The sequence below is a fragment of the Dermacentor albipictus genome, chromosome 3 (genome assembly GCF_038994185.2).
Source record: "Dermacentor albipictus isolate Rhodes 1998 colony chromosome 3, USDA_Dalb.pri_finalv2, whole genome shotgun sequence".
NCBI classification, from domain to species: domain Eukaryota; kingdom Metazoa; phylum Arthropoda; class Arachnida; order Ixodida; family Ixodidae; genus Dermacentor; species Dermacentor albipictus.
This window is the reverse complement of record NC_091823.1, coordinates 94681103-94705797: the sequence shown is the minus strand read 5'-3', so window position 1 is coordinate 94705797 and position 24695 is coordinate 94681103. Positions and strand designations below refer to the sequence as shown.

Here is a 24695-nt window from a genome sequence, read left to right as displayed (position 1 = left end):
AAGCAATTTTTGTAGCAGGAAAATCTTAGTTTTGGAGCACCAAATATCATATGTGGAGCAGTTTAGCAGAGGAGAAAGCGTAATTTTGGAACAGAAAACAAAAAGATCTGAACTCTTGCAGCAATTATTGAGAATTCACCTAAGCAACATCTGGCACATGAATTATGATGATGGCAAAACTGCAGGTTGCCAGTGCATTTTCTATTTCCAGCTAACACTAGCATGATAGAGCTTTTGTGGCTAGTCGAGGCATTTGGGCGCAGTGTTGCTCAACGAATTTCGTGCTTTCGGTGCAGCTTGGCACAGAAATACACAATTGTATCAAAATGGTGCAACTGGCACAGCTGTTGCATCCCTGCATCTGTTATATTTTCAACACCTTTCCGATGCAACACCTTAATTGCATCTGTTTCGGCGGCAGCGGCGGCGGCGGAGGTGGCAGCAGCAGCAGCAGCCTATTTTAAGTCCACTGGAGGACAAAGGCCTCTCCCTGCAATCTCCGATTACCCCTGTCCTGTACCAACCGATTCCAACTAGCACATGCGAGTTTCTTAATTTCGTCACCCCACCTAGTCTTCTGCCAACCTCGACTGCACTTCCCTTCTCTTGGAACCCATTCTGTAACCTCAATGGTCCACCAGTTATCTAACCTATGCATTACATGACCTGCCCAACTCCATTTCTATCTCCTAATGTCAATTAGAATATTTGCTATCCCCGTTCGCTCTCTTCCTCTCTCTTAACATTACACCTAACATTCTTCATTCCATTGCTCTTAGCGCAGTCCTTAACTAGTTCTCAAGTTTCGTTGTCAGTCTCCAAATTTCTGCCCCAAATATGTATAGCGACAAAGTCTGGAAATTAAGCAAATGCTAACATAGCATTTGTTTCATTTCCAGACTTCTGTTGCTACACTTGTTTCTTCATTGCATATCGTAGGCCCCATCTAACGCTCTCCCCTACTTCACAATGTCCCCATACTTTGAAGATTTTTTAACAAGCATTCAATAAAGTTTCAACACTTATTGAGACTTTTGCACTTACGAGCTGGGGTCCATGGCCATACAACGTCCTTGGAGGGCTCAGGTAGAACACTTGCCTAGGCCGTTGCCTTTGTAGAAAGGATGACTTGGGCATCGTTTCAGGTGGGTCTAGGCTCTAGGGAGGGAAAGAAACATTGCACACGTGGTGTTGACAAGATGAATTGTCCTTTAAATATCCTATTACAAACACAAGATGCACGAGTGTGTACGCACACTATACAGACTTCTTTTTTCTAGTCCAACTTAAATGGTTTTAACGTGATGCAAAAGCCTGCTGTATATCTTGTTTTGCTGCAGATAAAATAGCCACTAGCCAGTCAGAGCAATGCTTATTTGCCTTTGGAATAGCAAAAGGCCGCAGTACACAGCACACAATCATGATACAATTTATTATTTGCATGTATAACTGGTCCCTGCAATTAACCCTGCCACCCTACACAACCAGAGAGAAAGAAAATAAAACCTGCATGCACAATTACTTGCGTAGATAGCCTTGCTTTTTGTACATTCTGTCACCTCTGCTCTTACCAGTGCTATTTCTCGAGCACTAGGAAACTTCACGACAATGGATCCCGTCATGTCATGAAATCCCCATTGATTTGCACAAGCCAACATTTAGATTCCAGTTTTAAATCTATAGTCTTCTTTGACTCTTGTACCCACTTCGTGGTTTGTACATTTCTGGCCAACTTGGGACACTACAGGTTTTCCCGCTCAGTTTAATCCAAACGCCATTGAATATAATCCAGGTGCCAGCCAATTTAATCTGAGCGCCAGCATTTTTAATCCCAGTGCCAATAATTTAATCCAGGCGCCACCACATTTAATCCCAGCGCCATCCGAATTAATCTGCGTGCCAACTCATTCAATCCTTGCGCCAGCCATTTTAATCCAAGTGCCACAGATTTTAATCCCAATGCCAGTCAATTTAATCGTGTTGGAAATTGATTGAGAAATGAATAATTCTTGCAGAAGAGCTCGTAACAGGCGTCATGAATGCCCTATATTCATTGTTGTGATCACTATATTGGCGTCAGCACTATAGGAGCACAGTTTCCACGCTACCGGTGTTATCATGGTTTGTTCAGAAACACTTCCGTGTGTTATACCGCTCGCTCATTTCCTCCTTTTCAAGTCGCATTTCCGAGTGACAAGAGACTCACATAAGTGAGGCAGAATCGTGACGGATATTACGCGACTTGGGTTGCGATAATGATGCAATTTCCTTCACTATCGTCTTGCATATCGATCCACATTGTTCACAAGGGTAAAAACTTGCTCACCATTACTCAGGCACTTGGCATATTCACTAAGTGATTCAATATAGCTCACTAATCTTGTATTTTGCATGCACTCTTATGCTTCCGTCATGCATACCAAATGAAATGAAAACGCCGTCTGCTGAGTCTTCTGTTTTTGTTTCACCACCATCGCAGGAGAACGGCGTGTGCAATTTCGCCTGTGGTGACGCAGACGATAACTTGTCTGCTTTAGCTTTTCTTGTTCTACTGCTCTATGTCATTCAGAAATACTTCCAGTAATGTAATTCTAAAGAGCACAAACTCTTCTTAGTACTTCCACGGTTTCCCTGTAGTCTGCGGGCGCGTTCGACTTTTCGCTTGAAAAGCAGACGATATCGTGTCGTAACCTAGCGGACTCAGCAGACGGCGTTCACGGCGCTTCTGTAATAGTGGCGGTCTGACCTTTTGTTATGTGCTCCCAGTGCTACAGCTGTGCTTGATCTCTACCTGAGCTGACCGCCATGGAAGGCGGGACTCCTGAAGACGAACAGGCGAGCGTCGTGCGAAAGCGGGGTCCTCTGTTCAAGGATCAAAATAAGCCACGAAGGAAAAACAACAAGGTGTCTGACGTCGACCGATCAAGAATCGTCGATGCCTCAAGGCGCGGCGGAGATTTGAGACAACTCGCCGAGACACTGGGCATAAATCTAAAAACTGTAAGGTCGATTGCAGCGACAGACCGTGAAGTGTCTCTGAAAATGGGGGGCTCCATCAGAAAGTTTGGTGCCGTCGTTGTTGCCGTCGTAACAAGAGCTGTCGATGAGAACTCAGCGTTGACGCTGAAACAGATAAAGCGAACCGCTGAACAAGAAATACCTGGCCTCACAATCAGCACCAGTTCTGTTGACCGCCTCCTCGACGCACACACTTACTCCATCAAATTAGCAACTCAAAGGCCGGCGGACCGCAACCGCTGCGACGTGAAGAAAAAGCGAAAAGAGTATGCGCAATGGTTACAAACCAATGGACCCCGGGTTTGCCGATTTTACGTCGACGAAACGAATTACAATATATGGTGCTCAAGAAAATTCGGCCGCGCAAAAAAGGGCACGACAGCGCTCCAGACGACGACTTCGAAGAAAGGCGCGAACATCAACATCATCGCCTGCATGTCGGCAAACGGTGTGCTGCACTGGCGAATTGTCGAAAGAGTCCATTGGATCGTATTCAATGACTTTCTCGCCGACGTTTCTGCCCAGGTTGACTCCGAGGAGCCAGATACAGAGGCCGTCTTCATTTTTGACAACGCTCCCGCTCACAATCGCGCAGAACAGGCAAATCTGGACAGCTCGAACCATTCCATCAAGCGCCTGCCACCATACAGCAATTTTTTAAATCCCGTTGAGGAAGTTTTCTCCAAGTTTAAATGTCAAGTTAAACAGTACCTCAGTGAGCGGCGCGACGCAGTGCTGGTGACTCCACAAGGAGTCACACAAAAGGAGCACAGGCGCTCGTTCCTTGTAAATGCTGCACAACACGCTATGGCACTTGTTCAACGTGTGGATTGCGCTGCATTTGATAGGCACAGCTTTTCTTTTGTTCAGGCTGCGCTTAGAGAGGAGGACATGTAGTTGTTCTCGGTTTGTTTTTATAATCCCATTCAGGAAGTGCCCTGGTATCTTGTGGAATTAAATACCGCATCGAATAAATTACATATTTTCGTTCAAAAGATCTCACAGTTCTTTGTACATATCGTGTCGAGTGAGATGTCTCATAAAATACATCACGACGCTGTTTTTTCGGTTGTACTTCTTGCAGTCGATCCTCGAGCTTTAGGAGAAAAGAATGCGCACTCAATCCCACGCATCCGAGATTCAGCTATTCGTGAATTTTCCACTTATATTTCATTAACGCGAGGCAACCATCAAAGTGTAAGCCTATACAAGGATATTTTCTTTCGAGGTCTATAGCATGACAAGGTTGCTGGCAATATAAGAACCACCGTTCCACAATGACCAATTCATTTGTAAGTAAAAGGTGTGACTCAATTCGCATATTTCGCCTTTTAAAAATATTTTTATATTATTGCAGTACTTAATGAAGTGCAGTACTTAAGGAAGTGTCTTCATGGCGACATCATGTGAGTCACCATCATAACACGGTTTGCGCGTGTCAATGCGTCTCTTCTCTAACACGATATCTTGAGAGTTCCTCGGAACAGCGAATTGTAAGTCACTAGTGATCACGCCATGTTAATGAGCGATGGTAAGCAGTTATCTGCCCTTTGAAAACCATTTCTTTTGATATACCTGCCGGCAGGTAAGGGGAGTTGACGCTCACGTGCGAATGTAGTGACGTCACGTGAGTCACTAGTGATCCCCTCATTCTATTTTGTGATAATGAGCAGGTTGTTTCTCTCTAAAAGCCATTTCGTTTGATATGCATGTCGGCAGGTTAGGAGAATGCATGGTTGGGTGAGAGCCATGGTGACGTCACGTCACTTGACTCATTGATAGGGAGCATGTTTTTGAGCTTTGAAAGCGATTTCCTTTGATATGTTAGTAGGCAGGTTAGGAGAGGTGCGACAGCGGTGGTGTCGAGCGAATCACAAGTGAGCTAATCATGTCACTCAAGGATAAGCTGTTACATTCTCGGAACCATTTCATTTGGTATGCATGATGGAAGCATAAGAGTGCATGCAAAATACAAGATTAGCGAGCTATATTGAATCACTTACTGATTATGCCAAGTGCATGAGTAATGGTGAGCAAGTTTTTACCCTTGCGAACAATGTCGATCGATATGCAAGACGATAGTGAAGGAAATTGCATCATTATCGCAACCCAAGACGCGTAATATCCGTCACGATTCTGCCTCACTTATGTGAGTCTCTTGTCACTCGGAAATGCGACTTGAAAAGGAGGAAATGAGCGAGCGGTATAACACACGGAAGTGTTTCTGAACAAACCATGATAACACCGGTAGCGTGGAAACTGTGCTCCTATAGTGCTGACGCCAATATAGTGATCACAACAATGAATATAGGGCATTCATGACGCCTGTTACGAGCTCTTCTGCAAGAATTATTCATTTCTCAATCAATTTCCAACACGATTAAATTGACTGGCATTGGGATTAAAATCTGTGGCACTTGGATTAAAATGGCTGGCGCAAGGATTAAATGAGTTGGCACGCAGATTAATTCGGATGGCGCTGGGATTAAATGTGGTGGCGCCTGGATTAAATTATTGGCATGGGGATTAAAAATGCTGGCGCTCAGATTAAATTGGCTGGCACCTGGATTATTTTCAATGGCGTTTGGATTAAACTGAGCGGGAAAACCTGTAGATGTCACTAGTTGTCACCCGAAATAAATTGAATAAATAAATATGCCCAATGTTTGCTTTCAATACATGTCACCAATTGAAATAACAGTTGAAGGTGTCGCATGCCTGATAAGTACCGGTAACCTCAAGCTAACTATATCCTGTGGCATTGATAACATTAATTCTAAAATTCTGAATAACACATCATAGCATCTAGTAAAATTCTGTCACATCTACAGGCAATCTTTAGAGACTGGACTGCTGCCTTCAGATTGAAAGATAGCAAAGGTCATACCCATATTTAAGTCTGGTAATAAATGCACACCGGAAAAATACTGCCAATATCATTAACATCTATATGCTGCAAAATGCTCGAACATGTAATTGCATCACATGTCTACAGTCACTTGGAAGCCAACAAATTTTTTTTATCGAACCAACACGGATTTCGGAGGAACATCTTTGGTGAAACCCAATTACTAGAATTAACAACTGATTTGCATGTTAACATGGAAGAGGATCTCCAAACATTAAGCTTTTCTAGACTACTCAAAAGTGTTTGACCTCATAGCACATTGCTGTTTTATTTTGAAATTACCTACTCTTAAATTAGATTCTCTTACATTAACATGGATTCGCAATTTCCTTTCTAATCGTCGGCAATTCACAGCAGTTAATTTTTCCTCTCCTCTTTCACACGTTACTTCAGGTGTACCCCAAGGCAGCGTTCTTGGGCCGTTACTGTTTCTAATGTACATTAATGACTTACCCAATAACACTTCCCCACACATGCGCATTTTTGCAGATGACTGCATTCTTTATCGTTCCATCAAATGTGCCGATGATCATGCATTCCTCCAAAAAGATCTTGAACTTATTTCTCTTTGGTGTAAGACTTGGCTAATGAAGCTTAACGTTTATAAATCTTGGCGTTAACCTAACTTCGACTTTTTTGCGGTCAACGCACATTGCATGCATATGCACCAATGCTTCACAATCATTAGCGTACATAAGACGCAAGTTGCATAATTCTACTAGACATTCATAAACTAGATTATCTAGCATTTGTTAGACCTCAGCTTGAAATGCTGCATCTGTCTGGTCTCCCCATCAGAAATACTTGATCGAACAACCCGATTCTATCCAGAATAGGGCTGCGCGTTTTATTTCACGTTATGACTGTAACAAAAGCATAACACAAATTAAACTCGACCTCTCACTACAGCCCTTGCATGATCGTCGTGATATAGCCCTGCTATCATTATTTCATAAATATGTCCATAATACAGCACCATCAGTCCTGCCTCTTGAAACTCCACCTTACAAGTCACACCGGCTGCAAAATCAGTTCAATTTCATGCGCATCTACGGAAAGACTAATTCATTTAACTACTCCGCTCTTCCAAGAGCCATTCGCCTTTGGAACAATCTTCCTAACGCCATCGCTTATGAGAGTGACCAAAAAAAGTTCTGGCATCTTCTAGCAACGCATTTTTCAAACTCTACATAGCCTAACGTGTTATCTTTTTCTAGAGTTTCCCGTTATTATTGTGCAACTACACCTTAAATACTATTTTATTATAGCCAAATATTGTCCGCTTGCTCTGTAATTGTATTGGTTATATTTGACTTTGTGAAAATTTCTTGTTCACTGACCTCTCACATTCAAAAGCATTCAGTTTGTCTTTTGTACAATTTTTAACACCACATTACTGCATGTTAGCGCATTTCTTACACTGCATTTTTTTGTATATGTGTTCACATACGTATTCTAATTATTGTATAATCTTTGAGTGTACTCTCCCCCTTACACAATGCCTCTAGGGGCCTGTGAGGTATCTTTAAATAAATAAATAAATAAACCCTGGTTCCCCAGAATAGACGCCCGATGGTCTAACCCTTAAACCATAGACACATGCCTAAAAAGGTGAAATAATTTTGAGCAAACCAGCACTGTAGATGCTTGGGGCATCAGGCAAATTCCATAGCAACAATCTGCCACATTTCCTCGTATCTAATGCGCACCTTTTTTTTTTTTTCAGAGAAAATTGGTCTGAAAATTGCCTGCGTGTTGCAATCAGATATGAAACCAAACCCTTGTTTACTGAATTAGCAACAGTCTATTGTCAGACGCAGCATTACTGCCGTCACAAGGTGGTGACGGAGCACATTTTTGTGAAGGTTTCTGTGGGTTCCTTTTCTGCGCAAATATGATCTGATGCAGCATTCTCGGTCAACCACTTCCAGAGATACTATCACTTTCCTCAGATATCACGCAACTCTGTAGTGAACTCCGTACAACTCAGTCGATGCATAGTAAAACCTTGCTCATTACGCTTTGGCAGAAAGCAAGAGAAACAAGCTTACTAACCAGAAAAACACTCAAGCCCCATAAGCCTCTCCCCCACAAAATATGCCTCTGGTTGACATCTACTTATTGCAAAGCGTTGCCCAAGTCGTTGCAGCACGAGACGCCAACAAGCGCTGACCTGGTGGGGCCGAAGCTGCCCGAGATGCGCATTGTAGTTTTATGGCTTCGGCGAGCTTACATTCGCAATCGTCGAATTTGGCCTCAGTCAGCAAGTTTTTTTTGAGTCGGACATTTTGCTGGAATGTTATGACATACAGTGGAATCTCGATGATACGATCATGGCTAATACGAATTTCTGGATGATACGAATTTTTCTGTGGTCCCGGCCGAGCCCCATTACTTTTCAATGTGCTAGAGAACAGTTGTTACGAATCAATTTTCAACCCGCATTGGTTGATACGAAAATTGCCGAAGACACTTTGGAAATTCTAAAGTGTGCTTGGCGAAAGCCAGACGCTGCTGCCGTCTGCAATCCGCTTCCCTGGCTTTACTGTTCGGCGATATCGCGTGTCACTGCTGCCGCTTTTGCTTTGCTTCCCTGCCTTTGGTACCTGGCGATCAAATCAGTCGTTGTTGGCGTTTCCGTTCTGCCTCTCTTGTTTTCGCATCTGGTGACATGTTCAGTCGTTGCATGCGCATTCGCTCCTTGTTCTTCTGGCGTTTGGTGTTGGGGGAATCCGGCATCCGCTGCCGCTTCCTCGAACCGCTTGGCGTGGAATCGCTGGGCCGCTTCAGAGTCATGCGTCACATCCACTCGACTGCAACGAGACGTGTGGCGAAGGAGCGGCGGTGCAGCTGCCACCGCCGACGCGCGCTCGTTCTACCGTTACTGTGCGACGTCACAGTTGCTATGCGCAGCTACGCCCCCCACTAGCGCGCCGGTTGCTAAGGGGGGAAGGAGGTTGCGCCGCTGCACGGAGGAGAGGCTACAGTTGGCACGATTCCAGCGCACGGACGGACGCTACCGCGAGCATGAGCCATTAAAGGCGTTTGCCTTAATAAACGCCACCCCACCAACGGCATCGAAAGAGAACAGTGCGCAGTCACGTGATTTCTCCCTTTCTCTTTTGGTGTGGAGGCGCAGACGCGGTGCCGGACAGCGCAGAGGCTGCGACTGGGCGCGAAAAGTTTGAAGCGGTGGCACTTTTGTTGCTTTTGTGCTTTTCCGCGTGCCATCGGACGGAGTAGCTGCTGTGCTTCGGGCCACGTTCCTAGACGTGGGCAACGGCGAAGGACCACCACCGGCGGCTAAAACGCTGCATGCGCTCGAAGTTTTGAGGCGTGCTATGGCCGCGGATGAAATCAGCGACGACAAATGCACGCGTTTCTATGGATTTGAAGAAAGTCTGCTAATTGACCTGACAAAGAAAAAGATGCAGAAGGACATTAGAGACTTTTTCTTCAAGAAATAAATGCTTTTTACGTACATGTGCCTAAGTGAGTTCACCTCTGACTCTTTAATTTAGCTAGTTTTAATTGTTTCAATGATACGAATTTCGGCTAATACGAATATTTTTCGTGAACCCATGAGATTCGTATCATCGAGATTCCACTGTACTCCCTAGGCGCGAATTGTTGCAGCACAAGACACCAATGCGCTCTGAACTGGTAGGGCCCGAGACACACGAGATGCACACTGCCATTCTCCTATTGCTTAGTGTTTTAAGACAGCGACAGGAAACAAACAAAATCGAGCTGGTAGGTAACACCGGAGTACAATGACTACAGTGCCACCAGAGCAAAACATGACGATCACTTCACGCCGCCTGCAGCAGGGAATGGCAGCACATTTGCGTTGTCTCTTATTAAATGCATGCAGTATGCTTCCAAAGGCACTAGTACGTCCCATGTGGTGTGAAATAGATAAGTGAAGGTACTTATCACAATAGCGTTTGTGACGATAGCTGTGAATGCGGCAAGCAAAGATGTGGGAGATTTGCTGGTACCAGAATAGAAAACTGAGTGGATGCTGACATTTTCATGTGAGATGGGCGGGCAGGCACTGTTCTCGACTGCAAGCACCTCGCTCATTTTCTTGTTTGCGTGGAATCTAGTGGCTGATAAACGTATCATATGATCACAGTTCGCTGATGTAATGAACGTTGGTCCTGAAAGATTCGTGTTTTCCAGGAACGTATGAAGTGGTAAAAAAGAAGCGCAACTGTATTGGGCCATTTTTGTGTTCTCAATCGCGAACAATGGTGCCGAGAAATTGTACGTAACGGGATCCTATCAATGAGGTTCTAATGTATAGGTCGGCCAGCCCTTCTGGCCCTCACTATCTGCACACGGTGATCACTTGAGAATACCACCCGTGTGCTTGGTATCTGTGGCCAATGAAGCGCAAATGCGACAACACGCCACTTTAATTAAAGGGGCCCTAAAACACTTTTATAACTAATCATAGCAGGATGTCTACCAAGATGACATTTTCAAAGTCCCTGAGTTTTCCCAGTTTTCCCCGAGTGCCTTTGCAATATTCCCTGAGTGACACAGAACCTTGTTTTATGTTAAGACAGGCTGACACCATGTCGCCCGATGCTGTCACTCTCTAGTGAGCATGTTAAAAAATTAAAAAACGACTTAATCCAACAAGCAATTGCATTCGTGAGGCTGACGTAACGCACAGCTTCCGCCACTGTCGGGCCTGAACCTCTTGTGCTGTCACTTTCCGTGTCATGCTTATCACTGTCACTAGGCGACACTTCGACAAAACAGAGGCAATGATGGCAAAAAGTCGAACCTCACAGCCGACATCTCTTTGCGATCGCAGCAGCGCTGCCAAGCAATTTCTTCACATTCCAAATGCCACACACCGTAGTCAACAGTAAACCCATGTCGCGTGCCAGTGCCGACTTCTTCATGTCATGTTGGACAGGACGAACATTGTCGAATTTTTTTTCTATGCTGAGCACCCGGCGTCCTTTTTCTTCGAGCTTCAGCATGATGCAAGTCCTCGCTTACACGACGCCACAACGCTCTCTGGGACGGCGCCGATATGATATTGATGTTGATGTGGCTTCACGCACAAATGCACAGGGCACTTGGAGGCCGTAGTTCAGATCTCCGAGGCTTGTTGTTCTGCTGGGTTGCCCGATGGAGATGAAACGGCGCCGTGCTTGTGCGACGAAAAGTGGAAACACTATGTGTTAAGATACGTAAGCAATAAGCTGGTAAATTTTATGTGGATACAAAACACCTTATGTTCAATGGCCGCTGAGTCAGGGATTTGACTTTACTACTTTTAAAACGAAACTACTGTTTAAGTGGGTACGGTTTGACAAGGTTTTACTGTACAGTTATTTTTTACTGGTTAATACATTCTCAGAAAACGCAATCTTTTAGCACTAACGTTCAATATGTCCACAAATTGTGATCGTATGAGATGTTTTCAGGCCATCAGATCCCATGCAAATAAGAAATGGTGCGAGGCATGCACAATCGAGCGCAGTAGACGACTGTAGTGGTAGCTTCCCTGTAGTACTTGCCCGTGTCACGCGAAAATGGCCCCATGCACCCGGTTTCCTATTCCAGCACCAGCAAACCTCTTTGCATGTTGTCGCCCATGTCCATTTCAAGCTATCACCGTCAATCCCCCCCCCTCCTCGTTGCAGTAAGCATTTTCACCTATCTCTTTCACTGCACATATGGCCTAAGAAGTGTACTGCACGCTTTCCAGGCAGTAACCTAAATGCACCGCCATTTCCCCAGAGTGAACGTCATGTTTTGCGCCAGCAGCATCGTATTCCGGTGTTGTCCACCAGCTTGATTTCGTTTCAGTTTTGCATCGTCGTCTCAAAGCACATCTCAGGCCATTCGAGTCCAACCAGATGGGCACGTGGTGCCGTTTTGTCTCATGCTGCAATGATTCATGGAACACTTCACATTACCGAATTTACTTACATTACGATCGCACTTTTCTGTCAAAAAAATTTACACAAATTCAGGAGTGCGATCATTGCACGAGTTAAATTTCCTGCAAAAATAAAACTTCTTTTCATTTCATGTTTGCTGCTGGATGACAACAGGTCAACAAATAGGCGGCTGTCACTGTAACAGTGCGGGACACCAAAACAAACATGTCGGCTGGCGGAGCAAACGGAATGTGCCGAACACGATTTTTTTTCTTCTCGCGAGTACGTTATGCACATTGAAACAGTTTCTTCCATATCAGTAATGAATATTGTTACTATCGGCAAGTTTGCGGCAATAACGTAGCCATGACTACTTTGAGGGGACAGAAACAGAGATGGCTGCGCTTAGCTGCCAGTGACAGAAACCCATGGCAGGCACGCTGCGGAAACTGCGACATTTGTCTTCAGTACTATCTTAATACGGCACACTTCCGCTATGGATGGGTGAATATCTCAGCTGTGTTACAAGTGTTGGCGTATGAATAGGGTACACTTCTAATGTATCAGTGTAAATGTGGCCACTATCGTTGCCGCCCGCAATTTGTTGCATGCCCACGAGTGCAGACGAGAAGAATCGAAAGGTGCCTTTTTTGTTATTGTTGACCACAACCATTATAAAGCCTACAAATAATAAAGCGAAGGCACGTCTGGTTGTAGATTTTTTTCATGGAAGTGCGGAAAGTGGTGAAAGGGATGAAATGGGGCATCTGCTTAAGAATGTCTGGTGCGTGCGGACTGCTTGGTATGTCTTGAAGAGTCGTTCGCGTAGCATTCGACAGCATTCGACAGATGGTAAGCGCGACCATCATACACCCCACCATCATCATCAACTTGCACACAACATATTGCTGTGGCAAGTTCGGGGTGCGATCATTACACGGGAAAAAAAAAAAAAATCGAATTCTGACGACAAAATTCAGGGTTGTGATCATTATGCAAGTAAATACGGTACATAGATGTCAACTCCAACTTAGTCGGCCAAATTTTTATTCCGACTTTGGATCGTATGTTTTGCCAGTTAGAATGTTCTTTGTCACGTTCTTTTCCTTATATACATATAAATGAAATTCTATTGTACATGGTTTTGCAGGAAAGAGTTGCGAGGAGCTTCAACTTGAGAATACTATGCAGGACTATGAAACCAAGACTACCCAAAAAGTACCATAAAAATATGCATGTAATACGAGGTTTTTTTCCTATTTTTAGCGTCCCAAATTTCGGCCTCGTACTATATGCAGATCCGAACAAAAACTTCAGTCAGAAAGTTGGGCTAGAAGTTTTGGTTTTGTCATTGCTGCGTGGCTATGGCTTGACTGCATTATTGCTGCATGGCTATGGCTCAGCTTCCTTATTGCTTCATGGCTACAGCTTGGCTTCGTTATTGCTGCGTGACTACAGCATCGTTTCTTTATTGTTGAGTGTGCACCTTGGCAGCACACGTGCAAACCCCGCTTCGCGAAGTGCATCTTTCTTATTCCACACTGAAGGGCCAAGATGTCCGGACCACGAAAACAGTACTCGGCTGCTTTCAATAGAAAGGTTATTTTAGCCGCACAGGACATGGGCAACAGTGCAGCGGGGAGGCAGTTTGGCGTCAACGAGGGAAGCATACGCAGATTGGATGCGCTCAGGTGAGCCTGCAGTGACACCGACTGGGCAGCTGAAGCGGGCTTCGCCAGCCACGCTATGCAAGCGAATTGTGGACGCTTGGGCCAACATACCAGAGGACCTTGTGCATCGCGCATTCAAAAAGTGCGGCACTTCGAACGCGCTCGATGGCACAGAGGATGAGTACTTCTGGGAAGATATGACCGACAAGGAACTATCCGAAGAAAGCGCAGCAGACGAAGACAGCGATTGAAGTGCGGAGTGCATTTTAAATGAAAAATTTTCTTCGAGTTTTCCTAACTCATATTATACATGGATAAACTTTTTTTTTTCCATTTCGCATCCCAAAACTTTCACCTCGTGCTACATGCGGGTTCGTATTATATGCAGGTTTTTACGACAAATGCATTAAGAATGCTGCATCTGAATCCCAATCACGGTTTATTGCAGAGATTTGTCATACCGTCTACCACAATACAAGCCTGCTAGCGTGCTAAAACACTGTTTTCTCATTTACAGAGTTTATAAAAAAAGTGGGTCAATTTCACTGATTTTCTTTGAGCCACATAGCAAGCGCTCTCGCTGAAGTGCAGCAATGTCCACAAGAAGGTCACCTGCGGTGTCACTCATAGTTTCATGCTTGTCGTCATATGAAACGGGACATTCGTAATCTTGGGTTGTATGATCACGGTTTTTAATGTACTATCTCTATGGGAAATTTGCTGGGACCACATTAACCCATCATGAAACTTGGGACTCTACGAATACAGGGGTTGTATACCGATGGCTCCAGTGTAGCTGTTTTAAATGAAAGGCCTTCACTCACCAGGACTTCATAGTCAGGGACTGAATGCGTGCCAAGGCCTGACCGGTCGAACTTGGTGCGGTACGTTGCTGTCTGTGTGTCAACGGCATCGATAGAGCCTTCAAAAAGCCCATCTTGTGGTTTTCTTAAGCGAGCTGAAGGAAAGAAAATATGAACAGCATTGAGATTTTACGGGTCTAGCGAGAGAAAACAGGCCAACAACAGCAGCACAGATCAATTCAACAATTTAATTTGAGGGCAATCAGTGGAATTAATGCGACAGTAATGCATTAGCATTAGTTCTCCCCCTGTTTGGCTCCTGTTGCGCAATCCCGTTCTGCGCACGCCATGAGATGTGCCACACTCTTCGTCGCATAGTCTTGGGCAATCTTCCGTCGACATTCTTGTACAGGAATCACTTGTACCATCATTACCTTTGACTACGCAGCACAAATAACACAAATGCATCCACTAATGTGGCTATTTGAACTCATGACACGTGTCTGGACTTGCCCTGGAGTGAAGCGCATCTACTGTAGTGCATCTATCTGTGCACTTGTCCCTTCAGCATGCTTCCTCTCTCATGACGTCGGGTGTCTCCACCATCTCCACTCCCCTCTTATGCCATACACAAGCCAACAGACAAATCTTTGTTTGCATGAGTGTTCTAATGCTAGTGCCTTCCAGCTCAGACCACTTCTAACTTAAACGCTTATGGTGCACAACCGGTCATGATGCAGTTGCTGGAAAATGTTACAGACAAGCACTGCAGCAAGTTCCCTTCCCAACAAGGTGCATCGGCAGAGGGAAGAGCAATGAGGATGATGCAGAAGAGGAGGAGATGCAGAGCAAGTGAACGCGCAAGGAATAGAGGAAAAAAAAGAAGTGGCAGCAACATGCTGGCTCAGCAAGGGTTGCCTAGGTAACGAAGGCCTGTTGCTCCAGCCGCACCCAACAGCATGCAGTCCACACCAAACATGTGAGCGTTGTCATTCTTTGGCTTTTTATTGTTTGACTGCAGAAATTACCTACAGCTGCCGACCGATTTTTGTGGACCAGAATGGGGCCGCAAGAATGTTTGAATTATCGGGCAAGCCGGAAAAACTAATCTCTATGGCACTAATATCAATTTGTTCCGTTGTACAACTCCAGCAGCCTGGAAAAGTCAGTCAAGGCCGTGAGTACATATTAAACTCACCCGCCAAAATGCACATTGTCAGGAAGTGCATATATCATGGGACAACCTTCATGCTACTGCCAGTTTAAACACAGTGTTCTGCAAATTCATCAGTCCTCAACATTGTCCACATGTGAGCTTTGGCCATTCTTACCAGTACGCGCACTCACAAACTTTTGCTATACTTGTTTGTCGTAGTCGCTGGCTTTGATAGGCGAACCTCGATATAACAAAGTTGTACTTACAGCGAAAAGCTTCCTAAAATTGTGAATTCTTTAATTCGATGTTTTATTGTTTCATTATTAAAATTGAGTTTACTAATTCCTAGAGCATTCCAAGTGGACAGTATCTTGTTAGTAAGCACTTTTAAACAAACTGCAAGAAGGTCGAGCCATAATAGCATGGTTATGAATGCCAGCATGTGCAATGCGGATTCCACCGAAAGCAATGCATCGGCGTGGCTCATGATGAAGACCATGACCATGACTCATGGTTTGAAAGTGGACATGCCTGAACTTTTCATGCAGAATTCAACTTCTGCCTCGACCGACATTTTCATGGTCTCTTGCTAGATTTACTAGCCATACAGGCTCAAGTACATGCTTGAAATGGCCAAAACTTTGTTAAGTCATAAACCGTGTCACAAAATTACTTAATTAAATTGCAAAAGAGTAAAGAACACAGAATACAATTGCAACTAAGATCAGGAAATGAAAATAGTATGTCACATGGCAAATTTTGTTAAATCGAGGTTCATTATGGTATCAAGGTTTGACTGTACCTGCAAGCCCTGCTTCACGTGTGCTGCCGTGACGCGCACGCAGAGCATACTCGTCTACGGCACAAAGGCAAGTGTGACAAACGGCCCACATCTTTTTTTTTAGAGGATTGTGCATTCTTATTTTTTTCTAGGCACACACCCAGTAACCAGTTTTAACTGTTATAACTGACAACGCAGTAAGCGGTTCATTTTACCATAAAATACATTCAAAAGTTTATGATACAATGGCTGCTCATTATATATGTTATATTGTCAAAACCGGTATCATTATAAGTGGGTTCAATTGTAGACCTATTTGATTTGGTCTCTGAATCAAATAGTTAATATTAAAAAATCCACATATTTTTCTAATAGGTTTTGGATATTTACGTTGTTTACTGCACACAGTCAAACATGAAATTGAAGAAGAAATGTAATAACTTTCATTTCATACACAGCGGACATAACAGTGAAGAGCAGGTTGCATCGCTAAGACAGTAAGATTTTTCTGGCTAAACAAAACCACTCTCAATAAAATGTTGTACGGACATGCTATTCAGCAATGGGTACTCTTAGGCACTATTTATAGATGCAGTACCTGTGTTGTTTTAATGAATTCTATATTAATATGTCTCAGTGCAACATACTCTTTACAATAGTGGCACCATCTGCCACAACCATTCAAACTAGAGAAAAAAACACTTTTTCCACTCTGCCATCGCAGCAGATACACAAATTACCAATTTGGTCACGAAGGTACACACAGATATTAACTGGCCAACAAAGCAGCACTTCTAACCTTTACATGATAATGCCCGAATATGTATACTCCGAACAGCCCAAAGTTTGAGAACTGCTTTGGGAAATTGTCTCTAATGCCCCCTTTGTGCGTTTAATAAAGCATGCTTCATAATATGCAGTGTAATGACAAACTTTCCGATATTATGACTACCAGGTTGTCAAAATTTTATGTTAATGATGAGCAGGCAGCCCTATTTTTCACAACACAAGAGGGGGGGGGGGGGATAGCATGAAATTAATTAAAGTTCGCCCCGAGCACGTCCTGCTTGTGGGATACATACGCACTTTATTAGTGATTACTTGCCTTTAGAGGCAGCACAAAAGCAGCAGCAGCAAACTTGGAACAGTACAGGCAGAGAACTGCTACACTGCATTTAGATCACAATGACATTTTTAGCGACTTTGCTGCCGCCAATGTTGCCTGCTTTAGGAACTTGGCTGATTAAACTGGTTCAGAGCAAGTACTTCTCTGGCATATGGCATCCTGCGCTGAAAGAAAAAGGGCAGCACGGAAATCATCACATTTCTCTTCTGTATAGATCTACTTTTTTTTTTCAATATTGCGCTGCTCCACCTTTCTAACACCTCATTTTTCATGAAACTCGATGCAGCATTTGTGTATTGTAAATTCACAAACTTTTTAAAATATCCTGGAAGGCTGGCTGGTATACATACCAGTCACTTTGGTCCCAATCACCAGTGGCAGCGGAATGTCATCGGGAAGGCTGGTGTAGTTCTCCATGGACACTGTTCTCCGCTGCTGCACCTGACGAATGTTGTTTCTCCGCTCGTGAAGTGCTCGGATTTCTTCGTCGAAAAAGGCTGGCGAGCACCTCAAAATAGAAAAGCCACGGCTATCTTTGAAAAAAGGCTGCACCTTGGATACTACCTTGGTTCTAGTTTATCTGTCATCCAAGATTGCTCAGAACTGCCTGAGAATGTGAGGAAAGCTGCCACAGGGCAGGAGCTTTGGGTTGCGGTATAGGCTCTTGCAATCGCCGCTTTAACCAACTATGACCTTTGAATAGCCACTCTGACCAACTTCAAGCAAACAATTTTCGCACAAGTACAGTACCATATATTCGGGTAAGGGAAGCACTTCTTGAAATTGAATTTGGGCCAGAATTTCTCAGGTACAGCTCACACGTTAGTAAACAGTAAAAAAAAAATATGCTGTCTGCAACTAAAAACAGATGCATTTGCCACAATGTGCAACTACCTTAAGATGCCATTATTTTAGCTTTGTTTGCTATTTCACTGTCTTCACCACTGGCACACATCGTATTTTTGTATGAATAACACAAAAAAGAAGTTTAACATTTACAGCAAAGTCTGGGTGAGAGCTTTATACGAATATTGCCTTGAAATGTGGCTTTGTGGCAGTGCGTGTGTTGCTGCTGTGAAGCAACACCTCAAGGCAAAAGTTTTCCACTATACAAAGTTTTGTTTTCTCATAAGAATACCCAACCTCCTCCCCACCCCTGCATGTTGGGGCTCCCTTCCTTCCTCCCTCACTCATTTATTTATTGAATATGTGACCACAAACAGTTTGGTGCCTTTAGTGTGGTGCACAATACCGTACAAATTGAATGGTGTATGTAGCAGCAAAGAAGCCTAATAAACACATAAAGGCACACAAGAACCGTAACAAACACAATGCGTGGAGCAAAACTAAGAGAAAAACAATGACAGCATTTAAATTGGACAGGGCCAATACCCAAACTATACATATACACCTGCACATAATGGGAAGACAATGATATGATCGACTTGTGCAATGAAGGTGAAGTGACGTAGACCATCCAGGCAAAAGGAATGCAATCAGCACATCAACGCAACCGCTCTGCTGGCCCGAGAAAAGACACTATCTGGTGCTATACCGGCGCCTCCTCACCGGCTCTGCTGAGGAATGCGCAGAGGCTCAATTGTTCATATCAATCGCTGTGGCGTGAAAAGCAGTTAGCAAATTTCAAAATTTACCAGAATGTAAGCTAATGGACTTGTGCCAGGACCTTTGAAAAATTCGTATCAGCCCAAAATTCTTATCAGGCATGATCGTATCAGCAAGATTCTCGAGTATATCCTGATGAACTCTCTTTGAATGCATTCTATCAAGGCAGAGAGCTACTGATGCAGAGAGTTGCAGACAACAGAGCAGTACTCCAGCTTAGAGTACACTACAGCATGGCATAGCGCAATACAGTCAAACCTCGATATATCGAACAAGGATATATCAAATTATTGCGTATGTCGAATGCTTTCTATATCATTTGGAAAATTGGAAGCATTTTTTATTTAGAACGAGGTCGGACGTCAAATGGAGATGTCGAACTCTGCCATCGCGCACCACATACACTCAGTGCACAGGCTTTCCTACAACACCTTCGAAATAAGCAGTGGCCTGACGGGCATTCCCGACTGCTGCACACTATAGCTGCACACATCGATCGCGAATAGTGCCGAGGGCACTATTCGAACATAGCGGCGTACACACGCAGCGGCTTGGCTAGTTCAACAACATCAACGACGCATTGCATTTGCCACACCGACTCCTCCTCGGTGCTGTGCTCTGCACCTGCCGTGCCTCGCGAGAACTGGCGGTTTGCATCCGCAAAGACATGCTACAGTGAGTACTCACTGGGCTCAGTCATAGACGCCTTGGCAGACGTCTCACTTAATTCCTTTGTTACTGACAGTGTTTCAAAATGCTTCGATTGACGGACGTGGAGATCGCAGCAGAAGTCTTGTCTTGTACCCTCAACAGCGGCGCGTACCCACTATGGGGGATTGGCCAAGAAGCAGGCGGTTTTCCATATGCTTAGAAGTAAAGCGAAACTAGATTTGAATAGTGGAGCACGGAACGATAGAACTGTAATTTAGAAGTGTAATGAAAATATTGTTAAAAATTTTGATATAATAAGTTAATGTAAAGAAAGGAAATAACAGAAATTATTGACAATTTTAGAAATTCAGCAAGGTACTCTTTTTGTCTCTCTACTAAAATTGTAATCTGCAATAAAAGCATCCCTGTGGCTGGATCCCAGTGAGGTCGCCCCAAAAGAAAGAATGGTTGGTGAGGTTAGTGATAGCCCAAGTTTGGTAAAAGAGTATTTTAATAGTTTCCTTTGTATTAGAAAGCAGCGGCATGAGAGAAAATAATGTTCAATAGTTTCAGGTACACTGCAAAAAAGAACATAGGGGGGACATAGCGAGACCAGACCTGTGTAAGTGAAAATTTAGAGGAGGTATACAACATCTCAATTTTGTAAAAGCAAACTTCCAATTGCCTTGAAGGGCACCGATTATTATTCCATGGGAAGCCAAGATGGTGGAATTCAGAAGACGGTGTTAGCATGGATATTGCAGGGTTTTGAGATATATCGAAATTTCTGTACCTAGCCGCAGTGACACAAGCTGATGTCGGCAAAACAGATATGATAGGGCTGTTGAGGGATGTTCGTGCAAGTGAGTCAGCCATTTTATTAAAGTGCAACCCATAATGTCCTGGTACCCAAAGCAAACATACCTTGAGTAAGTACGGAGGTACCAATGAATGAAAGGCTCTTTAAATTCTTGAATTTAAAGATGCAGTTAGTGCTGTACATACAGATAGCGAGTTGGTCACAATAACAGCTAATGGGTCATTTTGGGGGAGTTGATCCCGCAAGCGCTGATGTTGCCTCGCTCCCGACTTCAAATGAGGCTTTAGTTGCTTTGACCCTTCTATGCCACCACTGCAGCGCAATAGAGGGCACCGGCCTATCGCTTGTGGATCGTTTAGACTATGTTGACGACACTGTGTTTAAGCTCGCAGCTGCCAATAAAAAGCAGGCTATACTACTACAGCACTTTCAGCCAAATAAATAAATACTTTTTGTGAAGCTTCAATTATTTACTGTGCCACGATTGGGGCGCGATTGGGGATCGTTGTTTGGTGCGCACGAATGGCCTAGACTGCGCAGACTTCGTGCAGCGGACGAAGTCGGTGCGGCCTATGCTAATTATGAAATAAAATTATGGGGTTGTACGTGACAAAACCACTTTCTGATTATGAGGCACGCCGTAATGGAGGACTCCGGAAATTTTGACCACCTGGGGTTTTTTAACGTGCACCCAAATCTAAGCACACGGGTGTTTTCGCATTGCAGCCCCATCGAAACGCGGCCGCCGTGGCTGGGAGTCAATCCCGTGACCACCTGCTCAGCAGCCCAACACCATAGCCACTGAGCAACCATGGCAGGTTTATGCTAATTATATATGCAGCGCAATCGACCACGCGTTCCCGGCGGACAAAGTCGGCGCAGCCTAGGCCAAATGCATACGGCACAGCCAAATGCGCGGAACCCCGATAGCGCCCTTGGTTCATTGATTGATTTGCAGAAGTTTTTGACACATTTTTTGTGATTTTATACATCGAATTCTGGCTATATCAAAATATTTCGCGATCACTGCATGATTCGATATATCGAGGTTCAATTATAAGAAGCTGGTTTGGCGAATTCTTTGGTGATGCTTCAGGTCTTCAGAGTGCTGTTGGTTATTACTTCAATGTCCCACTTAGAGCTTAGTGAGTCATTTGTATATATACCCCCAGGTCACAGATTACTGAAGCTTTTGCAATACCTAGGCCACTTACTGTACAGTCGCCGACCGTTTATTTGGACCTCGCAAGGAGGCGGAAATGTCCGAATAAACGGGTGTTCGAAAAAGCAGATTAAGAAAAAAAATTACTTTATTTCCATGTACTTATTCGGGCTCAGCAGTAGGCGTGAAGAAATTGTGAATGCACCGTTGCACGCTGTTCCGTTTAGGCACAATCAGATAAGCCTGAACCTCGGAGAGGGTCGTACGGTCACTATAGGCGGCTAAAAGCACAGTCACTGCTTGTACACGCTTCACGTGCAACGGTAGCGTAGCACATGGTGCGTCATCTTCCGACTCGGAGTCATAGTCCGGCGGTGCAGCAGACACCTGACGAATGATCTCGCCGTCGTCGAGTTCTGCGCATGTCAGTACAGCAGTATCAGCACCTGTGAAACTGTCAAATGAGACGGTGTCCGGAATCGCAATGCAACCACTGTGCAGGTCTCGGCAGAACATTTTCAGCGTCAGTAGGGAGCACATCGGAAGGCGACAAATCCTAGGCCTCCCGGCACCCGCTTGCCGGCATTCCCCAGCGCAGTATGCACGGGCACTGTCGGCGCCATTAGACACTTGACGCAATGTTTCCGTATGCCGTGTTGCATCACCGCAACTTCAACACAGCACACACAGCAAACATCACCATGCTGTCACGCAGACATCAGTCACACAAATGAAAAACCTGGCCTACTCGTAGCATCGTGCACGAAGAAACAAACAAATCAGCTGCTGGATTGTCTTGACATGGCATACTAAGCTGAGACCGGAAATGCTGTAGCTACAAACCAGGCAGAAACGATGATGATGAGCAGAGATTTGCAGTAGCGCCACTTCTTGGGGCAGCAAGGAGGCTCCGTTCAAAAAAATATGGCGTTCAGCAAGTCGAACCATGCAACGGTCAGAATCGGTGCATGCTACTCTCGATCGAGTTGGCTCAAGGAGTGTCCGAAAAATCAGACGAGAGGTTGCAAGGCGTCCGAACTTTCAGAAGTTGTTATACATTGTGGTCAATGGGGAGAATGGCGGTGCCGCGAAGCAGACTGAAGAATCGAGCATGTCCGAATTTCCGGAGTCCGGTAAATCAGTCGGTGACTGTATACAAACGATAAATTGGGCAGTGACAGCAACAATGATATCACACGGGGCTTGGACGGGTTGATTAGCAGCTTCATGTTGGAGCACCATCATGAGACAAAGTCAATACAATGTCGCATAAGACAGCAATTGTCAGTGGAGCCAGTGCTATGAAACAATTGAATGTCATCAGCAAAGAGTAACACATCATAGCATTTGACATGCAAGACCAAATTGCTGCCCTGAGGGACACTCGAGGAAGAGCGAAATACCTTGGAGAGGCAACCCGACATGAGTACAGCATTTGTGCGATGAGACAGGCAACTAGAAAACATGTTGGCTATTTCCTGCATGCGCCACACAAAGTCATCTTGCACAGGAACAGAGAGTGGGAAACCAAACTGAAAGCTTTGGACGGGTCAAAATATATGTTGTCCATGTGGCCTCTGGTATGGAAATCAGGGTACAAGTCTATGAAGGAATGTACGCAGGTTTGTGGCAGCAGAGTGGGAATGATGAAAACTGTGTTGCTGCTCCCACAGCTTGTGGTGAAAATAAGATATATTCGCGCATATCACCCACACCCAAAATTCAAAATACTTAACAGTAAAATCGGATGTGTGAGTTATAGGCGAATATCGCCCCGAGGTGTGGCTTCACGGCAGTGTGCACTGCGCTGCCGTGAAGCTACATTTGAAAGCATGGTTCTCTGCCATACAAAGTTTCGGTATCTCCTTGGGAACCCCACTCTCTCCCCAGCGCCATGCTGCCTGAAGGCTCATTTCAAGGCAAAGTTCTTTGCTATTCAAGGTTTCCTTATCTCCTACAGATCCCCACCTATGCATGTTGAAGTTCCTTCCTCTGCTTCTTTATGGTGGCCCATTCTCCTCCTCTTTACAGGTTGCAATATTATTTAGTTTAGTAATTGGCAAAAAGTGCCCACAGTGCTGGCAAACTCGGTTCCAGTGGTGCTCCCTTGGTCTGAGTGAAGTGCTTCATATTACAGGGAGAGGCAAATCACCGTTAGGATTTTCATCTCGATCGCTTTGCTCCGTTGCAGTTGCCCATACAAGGGTAGCTCCGTCCATGCTGTCATCCTCTGCATGTGAATTCTAGCCGCAAAGTTACTGGGTTTACCGTATTTACTCGCGTAATGAACCCACCTTTTTTCCACATAAGTTGACATAAATTTGGGGGGAGGGTTCATTACGCGGGGAAAAAAAATTTAGATATTTTTTAGGTCGAAATTTCATGTCACAATGAAGATAGGAAAATCGCAATCCCAACCTTACCTTTATAGTAAAAACACGTACGCGATGAATGTGAATTAAAAATTCATTTTTATTTTCATGCTGCTGGCTGCTTATGGTCTGTCTCACTCGGGCTCGCTATCTGAATCCACGCTTCCACTCATATCGCTTGCGACTTCGTCGGCGTCGTCGTCTTCCCACAGCGCGTTGTCTTCACTGCCGTCGAGGCTGTTGGAGATGCCAGTCTTTTTGAAGCTGCGGACGACCATCTCGCTGGGAATCACACTCCATGCTTCTAGAATCCATAGACAGAGCATGTCGACGGTGGGCCTTCTAATCTTACCTGCGGGAGTCAGGTCGTGGTTTCCCGCGGCCATCCACTCTGTATAGAGCCGGCGCACGTTGTCCTTAAAGGGCTTATTAATGGAAACATCAAGGGGCTGCAGCACTGATGTCAAGCCACCTGGGATGATAGCGAGGTCCGTGCGTAACTCGCTCATTCGGCAGCGGACATTTTTTTCCAGATGGCCGCGGAAGCTGTCCATAACAAGCAGCGATGGCAGGAGAAGAGCCCCGGGCCGCCGTCCCCAGACTGTTTTCAGCCAGTCGGACACCAGCTCGGCCGACATCCACCCTTTCTCCTGGGCGCGAATGTGGATACCGGCAGGAAGAGTTCCCTTTGGC

At 44.8% G+C, this 24695-nt stretch overlaps 1 protein-coding gene across 4 annotated transcripts in view; it reads right to left on the bottom strand.

The window, feature by feature from the left end:
* The window catches only part of LOC135902934 (protein lin-9 homolog), a 76206-nt gene that overhangs the window by 27457 nt on the left and 24054 nt on the right, over positions 1-24695 (bottom strand). For all 4 annotated transcript variants that reach the window (XM_065433257.2, XM_065433259.2, XM_065433261.2 and 1 more), the window contains 3 exons: positions 17722-17879; positions 14330-14463; positions 1045-1158 (listed from right to left, as the gene is read on the bottom strand). In XM_065433257.2, the coding sequence (XP_065289329.1) occupies positions 1045-1158; positions 14330-14463; positions 17722-17879 (406 nt within the window). The remainder of the gene's footprint in view (positions 1-1044; positions 1159-14329; positions 14464-17721; positions 17880-24695) is intronic.